The following is a 27,242-nucleotide window of genomic DNA, read 5'->3' on the forward strand; positions in this document are numbered from 1 at the left end:
AATAAAACCTTCCCTTGAACTGTATCTTGGCGTGGTCATGTCTTTGGTTCATACAGCACCCAGCCGGTGTCACTTTTCTTGGAAGGTTGTATAATTTTAGGAGGTGGAAGGTCACTGGAGGAAGTGGGTCACTGGAAGCTTTTAAATTGCCCCTCCCCCCTTCTAGTAACTCTGCTTCCCAACTGCTGTACAACGTGACTTCTAGGTTTCCTGCTCTTCCCACTGAGTTTTCCATGCTGCGATGGGCTGGAGCCCTTCAGCCTGTAAGCCAGAACAAACTTTCTACCCATATTGCTTCTTGTGAGGTTTTGGGTCACATGAACACAAAGTAATTAGTACAGGAAGTTGGCACTGAGCGTGGTAACAGCACTGGCAGAATCCAGGGCTGGGCTTCTGGTACCTTCCTCATGTTCTCCAGCTTACCTATTAGATAGCCTTCCCTGGACCTGATGCTCAGTTTCCAGCTAGGCTGGCTGGTAGGTGAGGCCTGTTTTGGGGCTACAGGCAGGTGCAGTCACACCCAGCTTTTTATATGTTGTTGAGGATCTAGACTCAGGCCCCCATGACTGTCCTGTGCCACAGTCATGCAATCTTTCTAAGCAGGGGCTATATTTCTACTGTCTTAGTGATCACAATAATTCCTGTAAGACCGAAACTGCTGGCACCCACGTGTTAAGTACAACACTCGTCTCAAGGTTTCCTCCTTCACTGCGCAGGGAAAGCGTCCTTGACCCCTGCTCTCCAGTGAGACCTGCTTTTCTTTCGGAACTACTTGGAACAGGCTATTCCTCACTGGCTATTTACTATAGAAATGTCCCATTCTGTAAGTTTTTTTTTTTTTAATGTGTGAATGTTTTGCCTGTATGTATGCCTGTATACCATATTTGTGCCTGGTGCCAACAGGGTCAGAAGCAGGTGCTGGATCTCCTGGAAAACTGGAGTTATGGATGTTTGTGAACCACCGTGTGGGTACTGGGAATTGAACGCCGGCCCTCTGCAGCAAGATCAGCAAATGCTCTTAACAACTGAGCAGCCCTCCACTCCCCACCCATTTTAAAGGAAGAGATTACTTTTAGAATTACTTTGTAGCTTAGATATATAAACTAGAAAATAATTCTATAGCATTAATGAGTAGCAACAAGTAATGTATAAAACACATCAACTAACTATAAAAGATTGCCCTCATGCGTCGATAAATGAATATCCAAATAAGTTTTGGTTTCAAAACATTTTACTTAAAAATAACAAGTAATGCTCCATAAAAAAAAAAAAAAAAACATGTACAAACTTCCACTGAGATGTTCTATCAAATTCTGTCAGCTTGAAGTAAACTTCAAAGTCCAACTTTGAGGAGCTTTCAGCTTTCCCATCAAAGTGAAACTTTAAACATACTATATACATGAACTTACAATTGTGAAGGGATATGAAAAAAAAATTGCCCAACTTGTCCCTTGAGGTGCTAAGGACAGAGAAGCAGCAACTGCAGGAAGCAAAGTTAACAAGAGGAAAATTCACCGCTGACAACGCACCCAGAAAGGAGCTCATAAGCAATGATACGGTCCTTTAAAAAGTCTCCAAGTTTTCAGAGTAAACTCCGCAGTGTCCACAGGGTCCTTGCACATGGATCTAAATCAAGACGTTCCATGCCGTTAGTATCAGCTAAGGTACAACTCCTTTTCATGAAATCAAAGCCGAAAAACCACGGAGGAAAATCCGATCCTTCGCCGTCGGCTGGACTCAGGTGGTCTCAGGATGGCTCCTTGGCATCTGTTGGGAGTCTATACCCAATCAAAGATTCCTTCCCATCGCCGCCATCCACGAGCACATCCACGAGCACGTGCGGTTTATCATAACCAAAGGAGGTGGGGGCCTTCCTCATCGGCTCGGGCTCTTGTTCTGGTGTCTTTGTTTCCGGGTTACTGTGCAGGAGGAATTCGGAGTCGGTTATGGAGCTGCCGGATCCCACGAGGCCACTGTCGGAGCCGCTTCTGGAGTGGTAGGGCGTGAGGCTACAGGGCTCCGACTGGTTACTACTCAAAAGGGAAGAACTGCCTCTCTGTATTGGCGTTGGAGGGCTGTCGGGGGCCACAGCAGTGCTTCCTTCGGGGATCATAGTCTCTGCTTCGCTAGAAAGTTTTTCGTGTTCTGTTGTTCCTGGGTCTCCTGGAAGGGCCACCGTGGACAGGCGCTCTTCACAGACCACGGTCTCATTCTCCAGCACAGTTGGCTGGCACGATGTGACAAGTGAGGTATACTTGGATTCAGGTTTTGTCTCTGAGGTGGCATTTTTTACAACAGAGAGCTAAATTGAAAGAAAGCAAGTAAAGATAGAAAATTATTGAGCTTAAATGCCTATTAAAAAAGAAAAGGCCTAAAAAGCAAATGACTTATTTCATTAAACATGATTAAAATAAGCTCACTGCATTCTTTTTCTTGATCTTTTTGTTTGTTTGAGACAAGGTCTCATGTAGCCTAGACTGGTCTTGAAGACACTATGTAACAGAGGGTGACCCTGAACTTTGTGACATGCCTGCTTTTACCTCCCAAGGGCTAGGACATAAAATGTGTGTCACCAAGTGCCTTGACTTTTCTATTTTTTTATTTTTTTTTTAGAGACAAAGTCTTACTACATAGCTCTTGTTGGCTTGGAACGCAGGCTGGCCTCAAACTCACAGAGATTTACCTGCCTCTGTCTTCCAAATGCTGGGATTAAATGTGAGCCACCACACCCAGGTGGCCTTTTCTCTTTTAAAAATGATTTTTAAAGGATTTATTTATTTTATGTATATGGTGCTCTATCTCCATGTACACCTGCAGGCCAGAAGAGAGCATCAGATCCCAAAATAGATGGCTGTGAGCCACCATGTGGCTGCTGGGAATTGAACTCAGAACCTCTGGAAGAACTGCCAATGCTCTTAAGCACTGAGCCATTTCTCTAGCCCTTGTCTTTCTTTTTTAATAGAACTTATTTAAGACTAAAAATATGACGTCATTAGGCATCTCATAAATGCACGTTGCCTTTTGCACACCATCTTCTATGTGTCTGTGCAATGCAAATTTCATGCCAGTGACTTGGCATTTCTTTGATGTTTTCTTTAAAAGGCACAGAACATTTAGAATCTTTCACACATTCTTATTTATGAAATTATTTCCTCAGGATAAACGATTGGAAGGATTATGTAAAAGGCTGCCATGCCGGCAGCTTCCTGGCAAGGGGCATACAGTTAATCTTTGCCGCCACTGCTGCAGGGTCAGGTTCGTTTTCCTGCTCCAGTGAGGAGGGTGTGGCTTAAAACATGGTGGTCTCTTGCTTACCTACTAGTGAGGAGGACGTATAGGGGACATATATGCACTGTCTCCTCACTGTTGATAGTTCTCTGCCACCTTAAAGACGGCTTTGCTGCAGCCAATCCCACCGCGCCTTCTGCACATCACAGATGTTATTCTTGTCATTTCTGAATCAATGTGTCATCATTTTATTCCCCTTGCGTGTTCTTTAAACCATGTCGAGAGACAAGAGTGTGCCTACACTTCAATGTCAAGTGTGATAGTTTCACTTTGGGCCATCTTGCCTTTTATATGCCGGCTGCGATGAAATACTTGCATGTTTGCAGCTCTTTAGAAGCCAAGTTTTGGGGGCTGTAGGCTGGCTCTCCCATATGCTGCTCCTGAGGGCTAACGCATCATTGCCTCTTGAAGAGTCATAACCAACCCCCATCCACCAAGTGGGCAAGCTCTTCACTGGCTCATGCACAAGCCTCTGTGCACTGTCACTTACACTGATTGTACTACTGTTCCTTCTGGACCTTTAGCTCCTTACCAAATGTGTCAGTTTCCATCCTGGAAATTATACAGAAATTTCACTGGTGCACAGTGAAATATATATGGCTTGGGTGTATGGCAGATCAAAAGATTCGTTTTTAGTGAAGAGTACTATAATAAGATTAAACAGAATACTATTCATCAGAGCACATACAGCATTTTTCTGAATGATACTTAGTATCGGAGGGACCGCTAAAGAAGGTTCAAATTAATGTGAGCGTGTATAATTAAATAAATAATTAAATACATTACCAAGGACTTAGGTAGCGTTATGCTTTTTCTCTTACATGGATTCTTCTTCATCTGCCAATATGCAAATACCAGGATAACAATTAAAAAGAGGGTTAGAGTAGCAACAACCAGAATCCAAATCGAATCTAAAAAGAAAGAAACAAACAAATAGAATATTTCTATTCTGCATCAAAGAATCTTAGCGCCATTCTTCAGCAGATGCACATGTTCATATCAGCAGATGCACATGTTCATATCAGCAGCACTTGAAAGAACACTGGACAGAACTGGGCGATGCGACTGAGTACACAGCGCTGTACATCCTAGCTAGACGTCAGGCTCCTCCCGGGGCTGCAGTTCTGAAGCACCCTGGGACTACACTGCCCGGACACAAGGTAGCTGAAATAGCTTCTTAAACCTCTCCACAGCCTTACAGCAGGGTGTGACCAAGGGATGCTTTCCCCTCACTCAACAAGGCATTTTTAAAATGCCCCACCTTAGGAGAAATACATTCCAGCAACACTGCTGGTAACTCTTAAAACAATTCAGCCATGTTCCTTCCTCACCACTTAAACATCTGAAGACTCCTGTGCCTGTAACAACACAGCGGCGCCGAGCACACACACGCTCAGGCCCACACAGGAGCAGGCACAGCAGTGAAGATTGTGTGCGCACACATAGCCTTTGTGTAGTTTGTTCGTACTCCGCTCACATAGCCTTTGTGTAGTTTGTTCTTACTTCGCTCTCTTATTCTCAAAGAGTCATCATCAGCATTTCCCAGAGTCCTCTCTTCTAAAAAATAAACAGTAGTCTAGATATTGTGACAGTGTGTATTTCCTTAACAGCATCCCATGACTCTAATTCTGCTCTACAGCTGCTTCTCTGGAATAATAATTACATGTCACTGCTTAACGAACGCTTATACCATGTCTACTATGGGCCGTGGTTAAACAAATATATCATTATTTGTTTATGTATATCATTTATATAAATCATTATAATATTACATCATTACAATAGCAATAAATAAAAAAAAACAAAAAAACCCACAAAATAATGATTATGAGTGTTGCATCAGAAGCCCCACTGAAATCCCACTGGGCTGACCTACATGTGACCAGGGACAAAACAATAGCTAAGTTGCTGCCACCATGTGACCACTAAATCCTTTTTTTTTTGTTTGTTTTTAAATTTAGACTTTTTACAAAATTGGATTTGGGATAAGTGCATCAATTTTGTATATAAAGTAGGATTTTGTTTTCCAAATAGCTTAATGCACATTAGCACAAAACGCACTGCACTGTTTTAAGTCATATTGGAAGTTTTCATAGAATGGCCTAAAAGTTATTAATATTAAATTTTACACATATGGTCTAAAATTTCAGCCTAGATTTTCATCATCCAAAAAAGACATCTATTGAGCTTAAGGAATAGCTCAGTGATTCAGAGTACTGGCTACTCTTTTAGAGGACCTGGGGGTTAAATTCCCAGCACCCACAAGGCAGCTTACAATCATAGAGTCCCAGGGGATCTAATGCCCTCTTCTGGCCTTCTCAGGAACTGCATACATGTGGCCCATAAAACAAACACAAAGACACAACACCCATATATATAAAATAAAATTTAAAAAAATGATAAATGAATACAGAAAAGGTACAGGATACAAAATCAACAGCATCAATATTAAATTTGTTGAAAAGAAATAATTGAGGATAACAACCAATACAACAGATCCTGGGATTTCTGCAGACAATAAGCTATTAGGTCAGTGCTTCCTGTGTTGCCATAAAGTCAGTTCATGATACCTATCACCTGCTAAATTTTGTTGATAAGGTAACTATACTCATATTATTTAATGGCCCCAAACTAAGTTGAGCATAAGGACTATAATGGTCTGCTCTGTCCCTTTAAGAGACAAGCCTTGCCCACTCCCTCCCCTGTCTGCCCAGGCAAGCTGATCTTCAGCTTCCAGCCTGAGTCCCCTCTCTTTTCCATCTCCCCCCAAGAGCCTTCTGTCTCACTCCATTCTCTCCTTCCCCCCTCTGTTTCTCTCTGCTCTTCCCCCGTCTCCCCTTCCCTTCCATAACCCACTAAATAAATATCCAACCTCACTCTGCATGGTGTGCCTATCCATGTCTCTGTCTCCCACCTGCTGTGTGGCTCTCTGCCTGGGACCAGCCGCCTTCGGAGACCTGCAGCGTGGTCTTGTGGCATGCCCATCTATCTATCTCTCCTTGTGAGACTCACTGCCCCTCGTGACCCACTGCAGCCACTTGGGGAATTGTGCCATCCCTGCTTGGGACTGGCTGCTCTCGGGACCTGCTGCCCACTGCCGCCGCTTGGGGACCTGCAGCATTTCCGCCGCTGCAGCCGCTTAGGGATCCATGGCATTTTTACTTAATCCATTACAAGGACAGCATTCTTAGTGGCTATGTGAACATGGAAACATTCTTTTATCACTGTATCTATCTACTGTTTTCTGATGGCTAGCATGTAAATGGGAAGCATATTGGCAATGTTTTACATTAAGGGATTACTGACATAATCTCAGCAGAAGGGTTAAATCTTGTCACAAAACATTTATTAAGTTAGCAAAAGTTATAAATATATAGGGCCATGATAAATGGTCAGTGTTCAGATAGGTTTAGTTTACACATGTCATTGGTATTCTAGTAAACTGTAAGGAGTTTTGTTTGGGTTTTAATTAGTGATTTTTTTTCTATTAATGTATTATTGGCAAATTGGTATGGTCCTGGATTCTATAAGAAAGCAGGGCAAGCAAGCCATGAGGAGCAAGCCAGTAAGCAGCACCCCTCCATGGCCTCTGCATCAGCTCCTGCCTCCCGGTTCCTGTCCTGTTTGACTTCCTTCAGTGATGGACTATGATGTGGAAATGTAAGCAAAACAACTGGTTCCTTTTCCTCCTCAAGGTGCTTTAGCCATGTTGTTTTATCACAGCAACAGAAAGCCTAGCTACAAAGACAGACACTGAGCAGCATTTCAGGGCACTGTCACAGGGGAACCCGTGCTCAGAAGAGTACCTCACCTTCGGTCAGAAATGTGAAGTGCTTAACATGTGGCACTTTTTCCCCATTTTTACTATTGTTGACATAAAAACCAGAGCTTTCACCTTAAAGAGAACAAGAGACAGTTTATTCTTGAGTTACTATGAGTGACCACAGACCAGGAACACAGATTTACTTCATCCAAAATTCCATGTTCCAATGTGGAAGCAGCTTCAGGGGGTTTTGAGAGTTTTACAGAAGAAAGTCGTAAGTCAAGGTAAGTTTTGAATATGCTGGTGGGTGCACTAGAGAGGCAGGCACATGGAGATGGGGGAGCTATCTTACAGGCCCACGATGCTGACAACAGTCCTAGCTCTTGGACTGGTGGAAGCTAGTATTCTAAGTGAATAGATTCTGAGATTTTTACTTATTTTCACAAGATTCAGATTCAGAGTGGGGCAAGGCATGGCTGTTGCAGAGGTGAAAACCAGCCCAAGATAAAGTAATCTGCTATGACTCTCCTGAACTCCAGTCTCTCCATGGTACAGTTCTCAGGGACTATTCGAAGGACAGACACCTGTGTGCATGATTTTATAAATCTGTTACGTATCTTTCCTTTCCCGGGTCACTCATCTGGTGGCTTCCTAATTTAGTTGCTGTAGTATATCTCAATGCCAGAGAAACTGTCTTGTTTTTAATTAGGAGCTTCTCTGGGGAAAGGATGTTGGATGTTTTTAAAAGAAAAGGTGCGTGTAAGTTGTAAAGCATCTCGTTTCTTGCACACTGCCGCACTTGAGTTAGCACTCTGTCTTCAGCTGGGGGAAGGCAAGTGCTTACCCTTTCTGCTGTTATGGACAAGGGAAACACAGACGTCCTCCGATTTATTTGTCATAATGTCCCAGTATTCTGAGTGTCCGTTTACTGAAACACAGTATCTGGAATCCAGTGCGGACACTGAGATGTTGAACTGGCACCCATCTTCATCGCAATTGTTCATATCGATTTTATGATTTGTATACAGGACCTACGTAGAAAAACAACAGGAAAGTATATGACTTCTTTAATCTCAGGGGGACAATCATTGCACTATCCTAGGTAAACATTGAAGGAAAACATGCAGAGAATGAATATGAACTTCGAATCAGCTTTGATATTAAATAATAAGTCAACCAGTGATATCAACACAGCATGAGGAGATACATCTGTTAAAATGTTCTCCATGGGAACAGGTATTGTTTGAGACTTGGAGATTCTAAGGGTTCAGGGGCTGTGGAACTAGCCAATGCTTGCTTATCCAGTTCTTAGAGCACTAGAAACATCTGGGGAAGGAAAGCATTTTATAGAAAGTGTAAGGAAGTGGCTATATGAAGCTGCAGGGTCACTGTGTGGTAAGTGCATCATAATGCCCCAAGGGATCCTTTATGCACTCACAGTTCGTTCATTCCACTAGTTACAGCACATGGTCACCCGCGATAGGGCCTGGACACACAAAAGCGGGATTGGAGCTTGGCTAGATATCCAGTGTGACTCGTGTATTAAAGGGCTAGTCTCGGACTGAGGGTATACCTGGCCTAGACCACTATGAGACAAGCCCCATGGGTTAAGCTTTGTGTATAAAATGTCCCTCACCGGCTTATATAATAAGGCCTAGGTCTTCAGATGGTAGCGATATTATGGGAAGTTCTGGAAAGTTTTAGAAGTGGAGTCTAAGTGGAGTAAGTGGGTCATTTGGGGTTTAAGCCCCTGAGGGCGCCTTGTCCTGGCCACTCCTGCCTCATGCTTCAACATGTCCTGTCCAAGCATATGAAGCCAGGTGACCATGGACTGAATCCTCAGAACCTGAGAGCCCAGATGAACCTTTACATCTTTAGGTTATTTCTGTCAGATCTGTGGTTACGGTGATGAGAAAATAGTGAATACAGAGGTCCTAGCTCACAGGGTCATGTTCTTAAAGTGGATTGGGAATCATGCCCTGTGTCCCGACCCTGCCATGGCCTCCATGCTTCTGCTCTGGTTTGAGGTGAAATCTCTTGTGATCGTGGTATATAGTATGGTGCATGCCTTAAGTGTATGAGGTCATGGGTTTGGTTCTCAGCACGAGGAGACAGGGAGAAAAAGTGGTCATCACTTGTACACACGCTGCAGTGATGTGCTCCGACTGCTGCCCTCACCAGAGCTGAGTGGACGCAAACATCACCCTTCGTGTCTCCTAAAACTAAGCTGAATAAACTTTCCCACTTTGCAAGCTGGCTGGCTTGGGTGTTTGGTCAGGTGACTAATACATGTGTATTACAGCGCTGGTTTAATATGCCTTTGTTTAATAATTGTTTAATAACAATTCGGTGAGGATAAGAGCTAAGAAAGTCAGAAAGTCAGGAGCACTGTAAGATGAATCCTATAAGGAACAAGGGAAAACCAACCAGATCACCCAAAATGAAATAACCTGCTGAGTATGGAAAGAATGCAAAGAGGAGATAGCAACCCCTGAACCCAAAGAGTAAGCGGGAATGTGCCAGATGGGAATGGTGAAGGGCATTATGGGAAAGTGTATGGAGCTTCCAATGAGCCATGGGGCAAGTAGCATCTTACTCAAGAGAAAAGAACAAGTCAACCTGTCCAATGCCTGCTGTTTCCACATGCCCCCTGTACCCCTCCCCCAAGCTCATTGGCCCCTGGTGCTGTCCCCACATGCCAACTGTGCTCTGCTGAGATCTGCCTTTCCTACATCCTATGTTTCAAATGATGTCCCCACATATAGCTGCAGGGACCAGCTTCCAAACCTAGCACTGACTCCAGCCATCTCCTTTCCCAGGAGGGTTCTCTGACCCCTCCACTGAAAGCCACTATTCCATCCCTGCAGGCTGCCCACGTCCTCCTCTGCTGCACTGGGATTATCCCAAGTTTTGTCTGTGCGGTTCACTTGTGTAGTTCTGTGTCCTTAGACGGCACACAGTATGGTTTCGATGACTAAATGACAACACCGTGCAGAAAGGAAGGAGAACAGTTTGAATCAATTATGGACTCTACACCAGTGCCAGAGTAAAGTAATTATATCACTGTAGTTATACTGTTAGCTTAGCTTTCAGAAATAAATCATAGCTATATACTATTTTATACACTGCATATTATCAGTAAGGAAGAAAGAAAAAACATCCTTGGATGGTCTCCGTCTTTCGAGTGGAGAAACAGATACCTGGAGAAGAGGACATCCTAGAGAGGCGAGGAGAAGACTGCACCGTCCGGCCAGTGCTGGCGACTAGCTCCATACTGGCTCCTCCAATAGCATCTATGTAGGTTTTCTTTTCTTACCAGCAATCTATGCCCTACACATCCTATCACACACACGTGAGCAGTGCACCTGCATTACAGTTTATGACAACAACTCGCACAAGCAATAGAATGATTCCTATCTTTTAAAAAGATAAAAGAGAAACACACACCTCCCCATTTATAAATTTTCGCACATATAGGGTGTAGGAGAACGTGTAGCAGGCGCTGTCATCGTCATACATGACCCCATACTGCTTTCCATTTATAACCACCGCAGGGTGGAACACATTGACCACGAGCTGGTCTCCCTTCACGCTGATGTCCAGGGCCGGTGCTCCAACTTTTCCTGGGAAGAAAGGGAAAGTGTCATTCCTCCCAGCATAGCTACTACATTTACCCAAATCAAAGGACACATGGGAACAACTCTGCAAAGATCTAGAAGAAAGTCTAAGAATACAGTGTTTAATAAATCTCAGACAGTAAGCTCTTGCCTAAAGCCTGCTTTGCTGATTTCATTTCACCTCTGACTTTGTCTTTAGGAAGGCACACTTTGTCATAAACGTGGGTTTTCAGAAGATGAAAAGGCTGGGCTGGTGGTACTCGCCTGTACTGCCTACCGTTTAGCAGGGTAGAACAGGAAGACCATTAAACTCAACAGCTATTAGTGTCAAAATAAAAAGCAGAAACAGCAGGCTGGAGATGTGGCTTGAAGTTAGAGCACTTGCCTAGCAACATAAGGCCCAGAGTTCATTCCCCAGCACGCCGCCCCCACATAAACACACAAAATAGAAACTCAAGCAAATACCTTCTCTTTTATATTTATTTTGTAGCTTAAGGACCCTGTTTTTTAAAAATTGATTCTGAAAAGGCCCTTATTTGTTTGTTTGTTTGTTTATTTGTTTATTTAATGCATGTGAGTATTTTGCCCGCATGTGAGTTTACACGTCACATACATGCCTGGTGTCTGTGGAGCTTAGAACAGTCCCAGGGTTCCCTGGAACTGAAGTTACAGGTAAGTGTGAGCTGCCAGGTAGGTGCTGGAATTTGAGCCAGGTCCTCTGGAAGAACAGCCAGTGTTCTTAATCATAGGGCCACATGTCCACCTCCCGGCAAGTTCTTTAGCTATCTTCTTAACTGAACCCAGCGTCTTTAACATTCGTGGGGGTCTGGAAGATGGTTCTTAAAAAGCCTGCTAATGGTTCAGTTTTTACCATGAAAATCAGAACCAGGGACTCAAGTAGTCTTTGCACAACCTCTGTGTTTCTGGTGTATGGGGCTTGTGTGGTGAACATGTACCTGTGCTTTCCACACGTACCACACACATACTGTCTTCCACCCAGGTCTGGTGTGGACTCTCCAGTGTATCTCAGCCATACTTTCTGGGACATGGTAGGTCCTTGATAAATCTGTGGCAGACAAATCTGACCTAAAGTTGGCGTGTACTAGATGAACTCAGAGAATAGGAATACCTAAAGTAAGCAAGGGGGCGGGGGCTGCTAGGAAAGCCTTGGGTATGCCCAGAAAGCTGGAGCAAAATCAAGGCAAGTGGGCGCCACAGGCATGATGGCATGGACATAACCAAGCACAGGGGGTGAGCTAGGAAGGAAGGGAAGTTGGAAAGGATGTCATGGGGGTGAGTGGACTAGGGCACAGGCTAAGGTGGGATGCCCCAGAGATGAGACCTGACTCCAAACATTCTGAAATTGCAGTGAGAGCCGAGACCAGTGAACCATAGGGTAAGATGCTGGCATGGCAAAAAACTGAAAACCTTAGGCTCAGACACATGAAAGAACTCTGAACTTCTGTTTCTTTGGGACAGGAAGGCTTCAAATTCTTCACTAACCCTTGATCTTCCTGCCTGAGTCTCCTGCCTGCTGGATGACAGGTATGGGCTACCATAGCCAGCTTGAAACTCTAATGTACTAACGTATTATGTCAATGTATTATTATGTTGGTATTTATGCTTCAAGGACTTAAGGGAGGTAGCAGGAATGAACCCAGTGGCCAAGTCCTCTGGGATCTAACTTTGAAATAAATTCTACATTAGTCAGGGAGGAAAAGGCTGATGGCTAACCATGCTGAACTGCATTGATCAGGATTTGAAAGAACTGGATGCTAAATGGTTTTAAAAATGGCAAAGGAAAGGCCAGTTGAGTGCTGTTTTGTGGGGCCTGGAAGGCAAAGACATTGGCTCCTTAAATTCTGTCATATGTTTACTAGACACTTGTGGCAACTGTCAATAAAGCAAACACACATAGAAGTGTAAGAACTTCCCAATTAAAATGTATCCATGTAGGGCTAGAGATATGGTTCAGTGGTTAAGAGCACTGGCTACTTTCCCAGAGGACCCAGGTTTGGTTTCCAGTACCTAGATGGTAGTTAGCAAACACCTATAATGGCAGTACCAGGGGGATCCAATGCCCTCTTCAGGCTTCTGAGGGTACTGCATAAATGTGGTGCACAGACATACATGCAGATAGACAGAAATCTTAAGGAGTTATCCATGCAAACAATCTACTTACCGTGTAGATAGACAGACAGACAGACAGATAGACAGATATCTTAAGGAGTTGTCTGTGTACACAAACTACTTACCGTGTCGGCACAAAACAAACTCTGCTGACTCTGCATAGGCAGATTCTTTCTGCCCAAGATTGGCTTTAACTCTGGCCCAAACAGATGCTTCTGGGTCTTCAATTTGTCCGTAGATATTACAACAATGACCCGAAACGTTGGTGCAGGAGTCAATCCATCCCTTCCTAAAATGAAGAGAGACACACGATGAATCTTATCACCACACAAACTTCAGTTATCCCTCTGTATTCTGCTTTGATTCCTGGCATGTGCTCGGAAGAGCTGAAATAGAAGAAGATAGAGAAGCCAAATGAAAGAAACCCTTACTCTTGAATTGGATGTGCAAGCCCAGCACCCTTACTCCAAAAAACCCTGGAAGTCCAAATGACTCTAAAGTCCAAGCCTTTTGGGCAGCCATCTGAGGTCACAGAGAAAAGATGCTACACCATTCAAAGCTGTTTGTTTCCCGCATGAAATTCGTTATTCAAAATATCATATAGACTAGGGGAGCAGCTGAGTGACAGAAAGTTTGTGGGACATGCATTAAGCTCTTTCTTCAATCCAAATTTTCAAATACAAAAAAACTATATTTTAATAAAATGAACAAAACACCATAAAAACTACAATTGCTACTTTTAGGTTATATGTGGATAAGGTATATATGACCTAAGTCTCATGTTTAGACTTAGGGCCCCCCTTAGGTATCTACTTAGGTATATATAAACCTTTCAGGATCTAAGAAGTCAGAATATGAAAGACTCCCGGCCCCAAGCATTTGAGATAAGGCATATATAACCTTCACTGTGAATTCTTTTGTAAGAGATAGAACTCACATAATACATTTCATATTTAAGTTTCAGACTCCACTTTTAAACCCTTATGAATCACAAATGTGAGTCAATTACAAAATCAGACATATTGCAAAAGCTCTTCATTGTGGTCAGGTTTTTCTTTTAAATTTATCTTTCTAGTAAAATTTACAGGTATCATAGAAAGACAGCACCTAAAGTATCAGCTTCACTTGCCAAAACATAACACTTTAGAAGTTCCTTGTCCACACAAGAACCTTTCATTCTCCCAACTTCATTACTAGTCAATGACAATATAGATACAGGTTTTCTTTCTTAGTTTTCAATTTATCATGCTCTTATTGATATTGCTGCTTAAGCTGTCCCATCCTTTCACCAGTAAGAACCTACTTCAAGATGGCTTCAAGATCCTTTGGACATGTCCCCATCATCTGTGTCTGTCACAGGGAGACTTTCTAATTACTTTCCAGTCTTCCCAGGCTGAGGCTGTTGCTTGGAGGTACAGTGTTTGTTGTTTATGTGAACAAGTTGGACCTTAGCCCCACAAAGACAAAAACCTGATAAACCAATCTAACAAATCAAACTCCCTCAAATCCCTATAAAAACCTTTATTTTGTTTTTTGGCTTAACACTAGAATCAGCATTTCTCTAAGAACCATGAGGTTCTTCCAGTTGGTTTCCACACATTTCTTGTTACCCATTCCTGCAGAAAGCCGATCTCCTGGCTTCAGGGTTCTCACTCCCTGCCCTTCTTTTTCCAGAGTAAGACAGCACCCATACAGACAATCCATCTCTTTCATCTTCCCCAGCGGGGCACAGTGCACAGACCTTAACTTTTCTTTCATTGAACAATATAGTCTGGAAATCACTACATTTAGGTTCATAAAATATGAAATTTTCTTCATATTTTACAAAGCTAATACAGTAACCCATTTTTATAGCAGTCATGTGTTCAATCTCCTATTAAATCTCAAGTTGTATTTTTAGAACAGTGTGTCTTTCGGGTAAGTTCCTAACCCTAACGTGGAATCAACAGACCTAAAAACAAATGCTGACAGGAGAGACAGCTCAGTCAATCAAGTCCTTGTTGTGCAAAGCATGAGGACCTGAGTTCAAGCCTCAGAACCTACCTTAAACAAAACAAAAAATAAACAAGGAATGACATTTGAAGTTGTCCCCACACTCCACATGTATGTGTGCACACATGCGCGTGCACACACACACACACACACACACACAAACCTACACTCATGCATACAACAAACACAAATGCAGCATGGGAGATGGCGGTGCAGTGCAGTGGTAGACAGCTTACCTAGCATGTGTAGAGCCTTGGGTTTGATCTCCAGCACCACAAAAAAAAAAAAAAAAAAAAGTGCCAAGGTACGCATAGTAAGGTTTGTCAGATAAAAGTTCTTTCTCCAGAGCCAGATCTATTTACATTCATATTAATTATTATTAGGGTTTCTGTCTCCCTGAGTTTTCAAACAGAATGTTTTCAGAGTTTAATGTTTCTGTCAATTTACTAAGCGACCGTGTTGGAGAGTTTTATGTCAATTTGACACAAGCTAAAAATCATTTGAGAGAGGGAACCTTGACTAAGAAAATGCCTCCATAACAGGAGCCTGGACACAGCCTGTGGGGTATTTTCTTAGTGATTGATGGGGAAGGCCCGGTCTACTGTGGGTGGGAACACTCCTGGGCTGGTGGTACTGGACTGAGCAAGCCATGGGGAACAAGCCAGTAAGCAGAACCCCTCCATGACCTCTACATCAGCTCTTGCCTCCAGGATCCTGCCCTGTTTGAGTTCCTGTCCTGACCTCCCTTCAGTGACGAACAGTGATATGGAAGTGTAAGCCAAATAAACCCTTTCCTCCCAAGTTGCTTTCATCTCGGTGCTTCACTGCAGTAACAGAAACCCTAACGAGACAGAGTTATAGTAACAAACAGCTCCTGAAATATCTGTGGACTTGTGCTGAACAGGATACTCATGCCTTCATGCGGTTTTGCTCCACAGGTTACTTAAAAGAACACACTCGGGATAGACCTTTGCGCTAGTGCTAACATCTTTATCAAATTACCAGTTTGCATGATACCAAGCCTGGGAGAAGGATTTACTGTGATCTGAAGGGCAGATACAAAGGTTGCCTTTGTAGCATGCCTATCAAGTGGTTAACCTCCATTCCTTATTAAATCATGAGGCGACAGATCCACACTGAACTCTTGTTTTCCAAGACTTGACTTGTGAGTATTTATTCCAAAAGACTGGTAAGCCACTGTCCAGGTGGTGTTGGCTGTCCCTGACTTTAACTGCACTGCATGTGGCTAGTCCTTGCTAACAGCTAACAAACCTTAGTTTACTCAGAGACTAGAGAGAAATCCTGGATGGCTGTAGTGCTTCTCGGCTTCACCATCGAGTAGGGCTAATCTGGATCCTTAGCATTTTGTGACATCTGCAGACAGCCGATAAAAGTTTGGTGAGGGATTTTGGAGGACCACAGAGATGCATGGACTATGAAAGGATCCGGCTTAAAACCGAATAGAAATAATAACTGAGCAATACTCACCCATAGTTTTTTATCTGCGCAGTAAAAGTGGGAGTCTGTGGCATATTCTGGTATTTCCAGCACAGGACAGGGTTCAAGTTATAAGACGTAATCAGAACATTCGTTGGTGCAGGCACTGTAAGAGATTCAAAACCAAAAGGGGTCACAGTAAGAAACTAACATCGGCAACAGAAAGCCTTATGCAACGGCATGTTAGTCCAACATGCACACGGAAGTGGAGGCAGTGCAGCAGCTACTGAAGCCATTCAATCAGAGCGAACTCATAGGACATGTTCTATTGAAAATGCGCAGATGACTTCTGATTCACTTTAGGCTATGCAAACATCACCACGATGTAAGCCGTGATGGTTAATCCTCGATGTTAATCCTTGAATATATTTAGTCACCCACTAGAGACCTCGGCAGGTCTCTGTGACAGCAGTTTCTGGAGAAGTTAGTGAGGAGAGAAGACCCATCCTGGATGTGGGAGGCATCATTCTAAGACAGTGGTCCTCAACCCCTGGGTTGATTCCCCTATGGCAACTTTCTATCTTAAAAAAAAAATACACTGTGATTCATAACAGTAGCAAAATTATAGTTATGAAGTAGCAATGAAAATAATTCTATGGTTGGTGGGGTCACCACAGCATGAGGAACTGTATTAAAGGGTCATAGCATTAGGAAGGTTGAGACCACTGTTCTAAGGGGTCCCAGACTGAACAAAAAGACAGAGGTAGGGAAAGAAGTAGGGATCGTCATCATCTCTCTTCCTGACTGGGTTCAGTGTGACTGAGTTGACTCCTACCCTCTGCTGCCACCCCTCCTCCCGAGGACAAACTGCAGCCCTCAGACTGTGAGTCAAAACAGTTGCTTCTGTTGGGTATTTTGAAACAGCAGTGGGAACATGAACTAGTATATATGGGAAACACAAACACAGCCTAAGACAACCCCCACAACATTTGAACGGCTCCGATAAACAAACACACTGCCTACCATAATAACAATTATTTATTCGCTTCACTGTGATCACAGAGTTCTCAGTGTTTGCCAGCGCAGACTGCTCTTGGTGTCTACAGAAGAACTGGCCACACTCTTACTCAAGAATGCCAGCAGGCTCTCAACACTGCCTCCGGGGGAGGGGGGTGAGGAAGGTGTGCTGTTCTTTTCTAAACAGCACACGGAAATCTGCCTAGCAACAACGGAAGCAGACACTGGTCATCCACAGTGTCATCAACACTGCTTCCTGGGCTGTGCCTTTTCTCCCTTTAAACCACTCCTGAAAGATTTGTGGGGAGGACTCCCAAGAGTCACAGGGAGAGGGCTGGTGGATGACCACAAATGTAAAGATGTGACCCCAAATTTAAGATCACTCCATCTTACCTGGACATTAAGCATGACTGACTTAAAAAGCTAAAGCCCATCAATGCATGAAGATGTGCGCAGGTAAGGTGGCTCCCTTGCACACCTGGCCATCTTCCGCGAGTGCTCTAAGAGCACCCAGGCCCATGCTTATATTTTTATTTCAATATAATGATATGAATTATGCTTACTTAGCTTGTCCTGATCAAGAATTACACCCCAGGTCAAATCATTAAGAAACCTAGGTCCTTTCCTAGTTATCTGTTAGATAGCTCTTTTGGACTTTGTCTTCTGTTGAGTGAGACATTGTGATAATTTTAATTATCCCACTTGACACAGCCTAGACATTATCTGGGAAGAGAGTCTCAGTGAAGGATTGCATAGCTCAGGTTGCTGTGTGGACGTGAAGAAACCTAAAAGTGGGTTGTACAGCTCCTGGATTTGGAAGCTAAGCAACTAGTATGCACACATTAATTCCCTTCTCTGTGCTTTGAGAGTGGATATGATGTGGCTAGCTGCTTCAAGTTCCCTGTGCCTGGACTTCCCCCTGATGACAGACAGTAATCTGGAATTGTGAGCCCAAATTAACTCTCTTCCTTTCAGCTGTTTTTGCCAGGGAGTTTTCATCACAGCAACGGAAATGAAACTAGGACACCTATTAGTTTACATATGTAAAATACCTGCTTGGAAACACCTACCAGATGTTTTCTCCTATAATAAACATTTTTAATATTTAAGACCAGACTGCTAGGCTGTTTTAATTCATAATTGTTTAACACATGCATTATCTTTCTATCTAGGGGACTGTGGGTCAGTGAAAGAGTGGTTGCCTAGCATGAGGGAGGCTGCAGGCTAATATTCCAATGCCCGCACCCCATGCCACATCATTAAAGGTCACAAATCCTACTGCCATTTTCCCCCTAGTACTTCTTCCTTAAGTTGTGACTTACAAAAACACATGATTTTTGTCCCCAAGGGGACAGGATGCAATGTCTGTAGACATTTTTGGTCCTGACAAGTTGGGAAAGGGTCCACCACAGGCATCCGAAGGGCAAAGGTCAGAGAGGCTGCTGAGGATCCAACAATGCTATGGACAGAGGAGCACCATGGCAACGAATATCCAGCTCCAAAGGGCAAGAGCTTAACAGTTGGAGAAACGCGCTATGTATGTTTATAATTTTAAGTAGCTCTTTACTGTTTGGAGGGGGAAATGCTTTTATTCTAAAATGCTTTATGATTACTGTATTTCATTCTCTCCCAGTACATTTGTTTTGAAAATATATCTAGTTTCCATATTATTTATCAACATAGGGTAAAGCTTATGACAAAGACAGATTATGAAGAAGGGGAGTGGGGTGGCTGTCTCCAGATCCAGGCACTCAGCAGGACTTGCTTGGTCTTTCTGTGGCCATTTGCCAGACAACTGCAAACTTTCTACTATGCTTCCAGAAACACCACAGATGCATGCTGGGACATCAGCACCTATAAGCTTTGGTTTTCTAAGCAGCTTCCTTGAGGGCAAGCCTAAACACACTGCTCTTGCCTGGCTCCTTCCTTTCCTGATTTCTTGAAGACTGCCCACGGCCACTCACAGTATGGAAACCTGGGGCTCCCTTAGGAGGGTGTTCTTTCAGAGAGTGTGTCTGGACTTCTGCCTTCCCAAACAGCCTAGGTTCTAGTTAATAAACCATGGTTTAAGAATAAATAAAAGCTTCTGCTCCCCCTCTTAAGAACAATTCAACATTAATACCAAATAACCAGCCTACAATGACTACAGCTTGCACGTGCACACACTACACACACACACACACACACACACACACACACACACACAAATCTCAAACGAAACCAACACACCAAGTGAACCAGGTGTGGTGGGGCACACCTATAATGCCAGCATTTAAGTGGCATTTGAATGGGAGTGTTTAGAATTCCAAGATCAGCCTGTGAGATATTAAAAAAAAAAACCAGGTCAGGTGGAGGTGGGTGTTCATGATGAATCTGAACTACTTTCAGAAGTCATTTTCTCGGTTTCAGCACCGGCAGCCTCTACAGAGCTTGAAAACAGCAAACCCTCAGTTCTCTCTCGCTCTCCGTGCTCTTTCTGTGAGAATTGCATACATGCACATGATGTTTTGATCAAATTTATCCCCCACTCCCTCCATCCATATCCCTTATCACCCTGTGTCCCGCTAAACTTCTGGAGCTGTTTTTTTTGTTTTGTTGTTTGTTTGTTTTTTAATAGCTCTAAGTCCCTTAAGGCTGCCTGTCTGTGCCTGGCTGTAGGGCCTTGTGCTGGGAACCTGTACAGCCTGAGGGGGCTGGGTGAGATCTCTGAATTTAACTGGCGCTCTCCTTCCCCCAGGAGCTGTCAACTGCTCCTTAGTGAGAGGAGGTCTTCATGATCCCTTCTCCCAACCAGGATGGGATTTTGAATCGTTTGACATTTATCCTAAAAAACAAACAAAACAATTTATCTTGGAATAAACCTAACCAAGGAAGTAAAAGACCTGTACAATGAAGACTTTAAAACAATGAAGAAATAAATCAGATGTCAGAAGATGAAAGACTTTCCGTGCACATAGATTTGTAGGGTTAATATTCTGAAAATGGCCATCCTACCAAAAGCAATGCACAGCTTCAATGTAATCAAAATTCCAAAGCAATTCTTCACAGAAACTGAAAATGATCTTAAAATTCATATAGAAGCGCCGGGCGGTGGTGGCGCACGCCTTTAATCCCAGCACTTGGGAGGCAGAGGCAGGTGGATCTCTGTGAGTTCGAGACCAGCCTGGTCTACAAGAGCTAGTTCCATGACAGGTTCCAAAAACCACAGAGAAACCCTGTCTCGAAAAACCAAACAACAACAACAACAAAAAAAAAAAAAAACCAAAAAAAGAAAAAAAACCAACAACAAACCTCAAAATTCATATGGAAGCACAAAAGACACAGGAAAGCCCAAAGAATCATAAGCAATAGAAACACTGCTAGAGGGATCTCATTCCCTGAGTTCTGGCTATACTACAAAACTATTGCAATAAAAATAGCATACTTCCTGCATAAAAACAGAGACATTAATCAACTGAGTAGCACTGAGGATCCAAATGTAAGCCCATGCTTCTATAGTCACCTGAGTTTTGACAAAGAGGTCAAAAAACACATTGAGGAACAGACAGCGTTTTCAGCAAACGGTGCTGGACAAAGCGGACAGCTGCATGCAGAAGAATGAAGCTGGACCCTCATCTCTCTCCCTGCACAAAACTGCAAATGGATCAGGAACCTCAGTAAAAGATCTGCTATCCTGACTTCCTTTAAACCACTTTTCCATAGTTAGCCTGCTAGCGTTCACATTTTGATAAGAAATGAGCAAAGACCAGGTGGTGCCTTCCACGCCTTGCTTGGGAGCCTCCTGGGCTGATCACACAGGACCAGGAGCACACTTTCTACTTGCACACCATGAAAGCTGCTAAGCCTCCTCCTCCATGGCACAAGGATGCCCCTTCCTCCAACTTCTAACAGCGAGCTTTTCCTTTTAAAACCGTTTAAGTTTTTTAAGATTTATTTTTATGTGCATGAGTGTTTGCCTGCATGTGTAGGTGCGCATCCCAGGAGTGCCTGGTGCCTGTGGAGGCCTGATCCATGGGAAGTGGAGTTACACATGGTTACATATGGGTGCTGGGAACAAAACTTGAGTTTTCTGCAAGAGCAGCAAGCATCTTTAACCCCTGAGCCATCTCTCTACTACTTAAGATCCTCTTTTTAACTATTCCCAATAGAAGTAGGTTTCTAACTGTACATATACAATATGAAATCCCTTGAGGAAAAGGCACATAGAAGCCACTCTGAATACTTTCAACATTATCAAAGTTCATTTATATTTAGGAAGAAGCCACTGAGTTATACAACCTAAAACCGCAAGCAATAACACTCTTGTACAGCATCGGGTGCTTTGTTGTTGATTGATTGATTGGTTGGTTTTTTTTTTTGAGACAGGATCACACTGTAGATGTAATGAGCATAGTAAAAAACAAACATCTTTTAGACATATAAAAACAGCTTAGTCAGGATCACCACCCAAGACTGCACCTGACAGCCAGAATCCAGGGACATCACTCACTCAAGAAAACAGACACATGACTAGTACTCCAAAACTCATACTGGGCAGCATATAAGCAGAGACTAAGAGCAATGCCCTGCTCTGCACATCGGGAGAGATGTCAGCTTGATCTACCCTGTGACAGGAGGGAGAGACTCTCCCAGGATCCTGACCCTTGAATCAGAGACTGCTAAGAGACTGGACTTGACCTTCAGCTAAGATATGTCGCCCAGGAGAGCAGCCTTGGGGAGATAGGCTTACAACCATAGTGAAGAATTTAGAGTGTGAATCGTGTGTGATGACCCTCCTCATAATAAAATACTATCTACGCGTGTCGACCTGCTTGTTTGAGACAGTAGCCCAGGCTGGCCTCCAAATCACTATATATCCCACATCAAGCAAACAGGCGGTAGGAAGAAGTTTCAACGGATTATAGCATGACTTACTACTAAAGAGACACTTTTGGTTATTATACCAAATGACATCACCTGTGGTTTAATACAACCAGAAGAGAAACCATGTGGTTAGGCTACTAGACACCACTTTTGTCTTTGCCAAACTTACACGACAACTGTCACACTCGTCAGTAAGTTTCAGATTTTATCACCTGACCTCTACATTACAGTGCAGAGTGGTTGAAGTAACTAAGGTTCATAGCAAGCTTCTATTAGGGATATATTTACACTGTCTAAGTAAAACTACACACGGAGGAATCAAAGAGGCATTATTATCTCTGGAGTTTAAGATGACGCTAGAATAGTTTCACAGACTAAAACAATCTTACAGATTTTGTGGTCTCTTGAAAACAGACATTTTCTGGAACTTGTTTTCAGAAAAAGGGCTCTGAATTATTTAATTCCCAGACTCCTTCAACTCAAAACCAAAGGTCATAATGAAATCAAACATCTGGGCCCTTTTCCAAATGGCTGACCTTCAGAGCAAAGGTCTACTGGCCTGCAGATAGGAAGAGCTGCACGGAGACACCTCTGTTTTCACAAGGGTGATGCCTTATTGCAAACTGAGAACTGGGATGAGGAATCTACATAAGTAGAAAATACCAAGGTTTTGTTATTTCTGTCAAAATAAATTTATGACTACCTTCTCCCGCTGGAATGGGCCATTCCCAATCTGTGGGAAGAGCTGTTTTCCTTCATGCAATTCAGCTTCTGTTTGGGGAGGCAGCAGCAGGTCGTGGGTTAAGCTGAATAGGGGTGTCTTCAGACCCCCTTACCACTTCCTTTATTTCAGTCACTGAACCCAGGGCCTTGTGGATGCCAGGCATGTGTTCTGTCACTGAACTATGGTTGAAGCCCCTGGGATAATTTATTCTTAAACTGAAAAAATAGAAAAAAATGGGAACTGGAAAAAAAAAAAAAGCAAACTGGCCTTTTCTGCTAAAAACAAAATAAAAAACAAGTGAATGCTAGAAAAACGAGTTTCACTTCTGAGCAAATTTTAAATTTCTTATATTGATCTTGATGATTTTTTTTTTAAAAAAAGGCCAATACAGATTTTCATACATAACTAAAATAATTTAACATTAACTATTATCTGTTAAAGTAATGCTACACACTCTAAGTGATAGTGATTCCTGTATACCAGACTCTACAGGGCACAGCTCAGGTATTCTCCAAGCCATCCCATGAATGGCAGGATTATGGGACAGACTTTAGGAAGGAGAAAACAAAACTTTAGGGAAGGTAAGTAAAGATAACAGCACACAGTGCCTTGTTCGTTTTCACTAAACGTCCCTGTGACTGCTTACTAACACAAGGGCTATTGCCTCCACATATGAGCGGAGTGGAGATGGTTGCTTTCTGATAACTTCACAAGAATCTGCTTCTTGAAATCGTGCTGCTTTATGGCTCACCGCGAAACCTGAATAACACATTACATCATGTCCCTTCCATAACTCAGTCAGGACTAAAATGGGTATTTTGTATTCTTATTATTTATGAATCTAAAATAAAGATGCCCCTTTAATAAGAAAATTACAAATGAACCAATTCCTTTCTCTCTTGAAGTCACCTCATACTAACCAAAATCTCGTTCTGATTACCTGCACAATTAAAACAAAACATCTACACGATTTCTGCATGTTGCTAAATTTTGCATGTTAACTTTTAAAATTATATTATAAAATTAATATATAAATAATATATAATAATGTATTAAAAATTAGTATAAAATGCTAGGGTACAGTGTAGAAGGGAGCAGAACTTATCACAGAGGGCAGGATTTGAAGACTTGAAAACCATGAAGTCACAGAGAGGAACCTCAGCAGAAGGAAGTGCCTGGCACTCCATTTAAGGCGCTGCCCCAGCAGGCAGCTGGATCATTCTCTCTGCCCACAGCCAGAGTCCAAGGGACTCTGCCTTCTCAGTATTCCTTCAAAGGTCGCCTCCCCTCCATTACACAGCCACTCCTCAAGGAATCCCTCTGCCACCTTGAGCTCTGGCCTCCTAATGGGTTTTCTTCCTCAGACTACTTTATATGATGTCTGGCTTTTCTTAACTAGCATTATCTAAACCTGCACAAGGTCACCAATCACACCAGGAATAGGGGGCGCATTATTTTCTTGGAGCAGGCCCTTCACTTCTGTCGGGAACCTTATTCTTCTATTTTTGAAAATCCCATACCACACCTTCCAACAATGTCCTTCCTACACCAGTTGGCCTCCAGTCAAGCTAGGGAAATCAGAGCCTTCCTTGTGGGATGTTGCTTGGGTAGAAGTTGCAATATTTTAAAACCCAAAGGCTACAAGCACTCACCACTATTGCCAAATAGGTAATCTGTCCATAGCCAGGCCTCTAGAAATAAGAAACGGTAAGCTGCAGCCTTCCTGTGTTCCAAGTGCTAGCTTCCTGAAACCAAGGTGATCGCTCTCATTTTCTGCTTAACTTGGATTCTCTGAGCCAATAAACTTCTCAGCTAAAGCCACATTTCCATCCCTTTCTGTTACACACAAGACTTTCAATTGCTTCGTCCTGCGGTCCTGACACACAGTCTATGATAAGACACTTACTATCCCTCTAGCTTAACATGGCACTTCCCATCTCTGTAAATGAGATTCTCTCTAGACCTCTGGGGCTAAGCTTGGGCTTACTTTCTCTGTGAAATCTTCCCAGAGTCCCCTAGGTGGGGTTTAGGACTCTTATCTTAGTTCCCAGCAGCCTTTAAGTAAGTTCAAGTTCTTATCGCGGTGTGCTGCTATCGCCCACGGGGACAGGCAGCTTGCCCTGGGTAATGGCTGTTGGCAGGGTGGTTAAGAACGTAATCTCTACCACTTGGGCAGCCCTGTGTGCCTCACTGTAGATGGAGCTACCACCGCCACTACATTAGAGGTGACTGGGAAAACAGACCTGTTATGCCTTCTGCTGAGACAGTTGCCAGCACCCAGTAAGTCCTAACCAAACTTGTCTTCCTAGCCCTTGGCACCATGCCTATCCTAAGGGATGACTAACGATTGGTTTGCTTGACATTTTCTTGAATGGCTGACTGTATTCTCTGTTTAATTAAAAATGTTAAAGTACCAAAGTAATAGATTTTCACACAGTATTTTCATACAGACTACATACATGTCATCATACTTTCTAATTTGTCCCCCAGTTGCTCCTGCCTCTGTTTCTGGTCACCTCCCTCCCCCAAGAACCCTCCCTTTTGCATTCATGTCCCATCCATGTGTTTTATTACCCTGTTTTTATTGTTTTATTTCTCCTCTCTCATGGTCTCCTTGACGCACGCACGCACGCGCACATACACACACACACACACACACGCACACACACACACACACAAGCACACGCAGACACCACACACTTAAAATCTAGCTCTACAAATGGTAAAAAAAAAAACATAGTATTTTTTTCTGAATTGTCTCAATCTGGCTTATTTCACTTAACACAACTAACACTATTTCTGATTCTATTTTTCTGCAATTATTATTTCCTGTTTCCTTATACCTGAATGGAATTTCATTTTGTATATGCACCTCATTTTCTTTATCTGTTCTTCTGCCAACTGACATCTAGGTGGCTATTTCCTATCTATTGTGTTTAGTTTTGCTTAGCCTTTGAAGATGAAGTCAAGGCAGGGCGGAACGGGAATGTTGCACACCTAACTGGAGCGCCTGGGAGTTAAAGGGGGTTGGGTATCTCCAGGCCTTCCAGAAGCTGCTAGCTGGGAACATCTGGGGCACTTAAGACTAGCGACTGGGAGGGAGCGGATGTCAAGTTTCATAGCTCTCTCTCGAGCTCTATTCATGGAAAACTATCCCCAGCATGTATTCCCTGGTGGCTAATGTGATTAGCGGGTGAAATCAAGGGTTCTGAGGAATTAATTGCTCTATAGGAAGAACCCCTAAATCCCTACAGTTTCATACTTAAAAACCAGACTAGCACACCAGAATCACTATCAATTGGCACATCTTTCTTCTCTCCTACACAAAGAATTTGGACAACACCCGGAAAATAAGTCTGTAAACAGTGAGTTGTATTTACAATGCCAAACGCTGCCCTGGAAACTAACTATAACAGATTAAACTTTAGTTACTAAAGGTTTGCGTTATTGCGTTGGCAAAGAAGAAGAGGCAAGAGTGGCGTGTAAACCGCGGTGAGCCCTGCGCCCCTACAGTCCCCGGACCCGGGACTGCCTTGCCCAGAGCGACACAGCCCGATTAGAAGGGACTTCCCGGCCTCCCGCCTGACCTCCAGCCCCAACCCTGCCCGCAGAGGCTCGGAGTCATTACCCGAGGGCGTCTCTGGATCCTCGGTGCTAGTCACGGCTCTGCTCGCGGCCTCCGCAGACAGCATCAGGACCACCAGCAGAATCATGCTGCTGGTTGCGACCAGCGGGTCCATTCCTGAGCAAGTGGCAGGTCTGACAAGGTCCCCGTGCAGCCCAAGGCTCGGGCCTGGCGTCACGTCCGCCCAGCGTAGCGCTTAAACCCATAGGGGGCGGGTCTGGAGGGATGGGCGGGACCAAAGTCAAAGGCTCCAGCCCTTGAGGGGCGTGACTTTAGAGGGAGGCGGAGCCTTGGCAGGACGAAGAGTAGAGGCAAAGGTAGAGACGGCCCATCGGGGGCGGAGTCAGGGCGGGGTCTGGGCAGAGGTACGAGAACAATGTGCGATTTGTAAGCATTGACCGGAGCGTGGGGAAGGGGGCGGGGTCTCCACGAGAAGGCGGGTCTTAGGCGGGTTTTAGACAGGTCAAAAGTGAACTGGGACGCCGGGAAAGGGCGAGGTCTGGCTGGCGGAGCAGGGCTTGAACGGAAAGATTAGGCGAGTTGGAGGAATAGACTAGCCCGAGGCTGGAAGCTCTACGTGCCTTCTCTCTATTCAGGACCTGGCCTCTGGGATCCTGGGGAACTCTGCTCCAAAAGTTACCATTTTCTTTCAACTTGACACAACCGTCTGCAATTCCTCTTTCTGTGTTTGTTGCAGAGCTTTGTCTTGGTCCACAACCCAGACACCATGTATATCTCATCCATCTACCATCTAGGCGTCTTGGAGCCCGAGGTTTCAGAAGAATT

The 27,242-nt window shown here is 43.7% G+C and overlaps 1 protein-coding gene across 2 annotated transcripts; it reads right to left on the reverse strand.

The window, feature by feature from the left end:
* Positions 1–1,219: 1,219 nt before the first annotated feature.
* Ifngr1 (interferon gamma receptor 1) lies at positions 1,220–26,620 on the reverse strand. Of its 2 annotated transcripts, XM_026786488.1 has the most exons (8): positions 26,460–26,620; positions 16,279–16,393; positions 12,924–13,087; positions 10,499–10,674; positions 7,896–8,082; positions 7,100–7,183; positions 4,075–4,199; positions 1,220–2,302 (listed from the first exon to the last, which is right to left on the reverse strand). In XM_026786488.1, exons 1-8 carry the CDS (start codon positions 26,569–26,571, stop codon positions 1,748–1,750), a joined length of 1,518 nt encoding a protein of 505 aa, XP_026642289.1. In that variant the 5' UTR covers positions 26,572–26,620; the 3' UTR covers positions 1,220–1,747. The 2 variants fall into 2 exon arrangements, with proteins under 2 accessions (XP_026642289.1, XP_005361026.1); XM_005360969.2 differs by lacking the exon at positions 7,100–7,183.
* Positions 26,621–27,242: the final 622 nt, after the last annotated feature.

The sequence above is a fragment of the Microtus ochrogaster genome, linkage group LG4, assembly GCF_000317375.1.
Source record: "Microtus ochrogaster isolate Prairie Vole_2 linkage group LG4, MicOch1.0, whole genome shotgun sequence".
Taxonomy (NCBI): Eukaryota; Metazoa; Chordata; class Mammalia; order Rodentia; family Cricetidae; genus Microtus; species Microtus ochrogaster.

Excerpts from the sequence above, each read along its gene's own strand:
- Ifngr1 (XM_026786488.1), bottom strand. The coding sequence starts at position 26,571 with ATGGACCCGCTGGTCGCAACCAGCAGCATGATTCTGCTGGTGGTCCTG. Across the intron at positions 13,088-16,278 it reads GCGCAGATAAAAAACTATGG|GAAGGGATGGATTGACTCCT; the intron begins GTGAGTATTGCT and ends TCTTCATTTTAG. Across the intron at positions 2,303-4,074 it reads TAACGCTACCTAAGTCCTTG|CTCTCTGTTGTAAAAAATGC; the intron begins GTAATGTATTTA and ends CTTTCAATTTAG.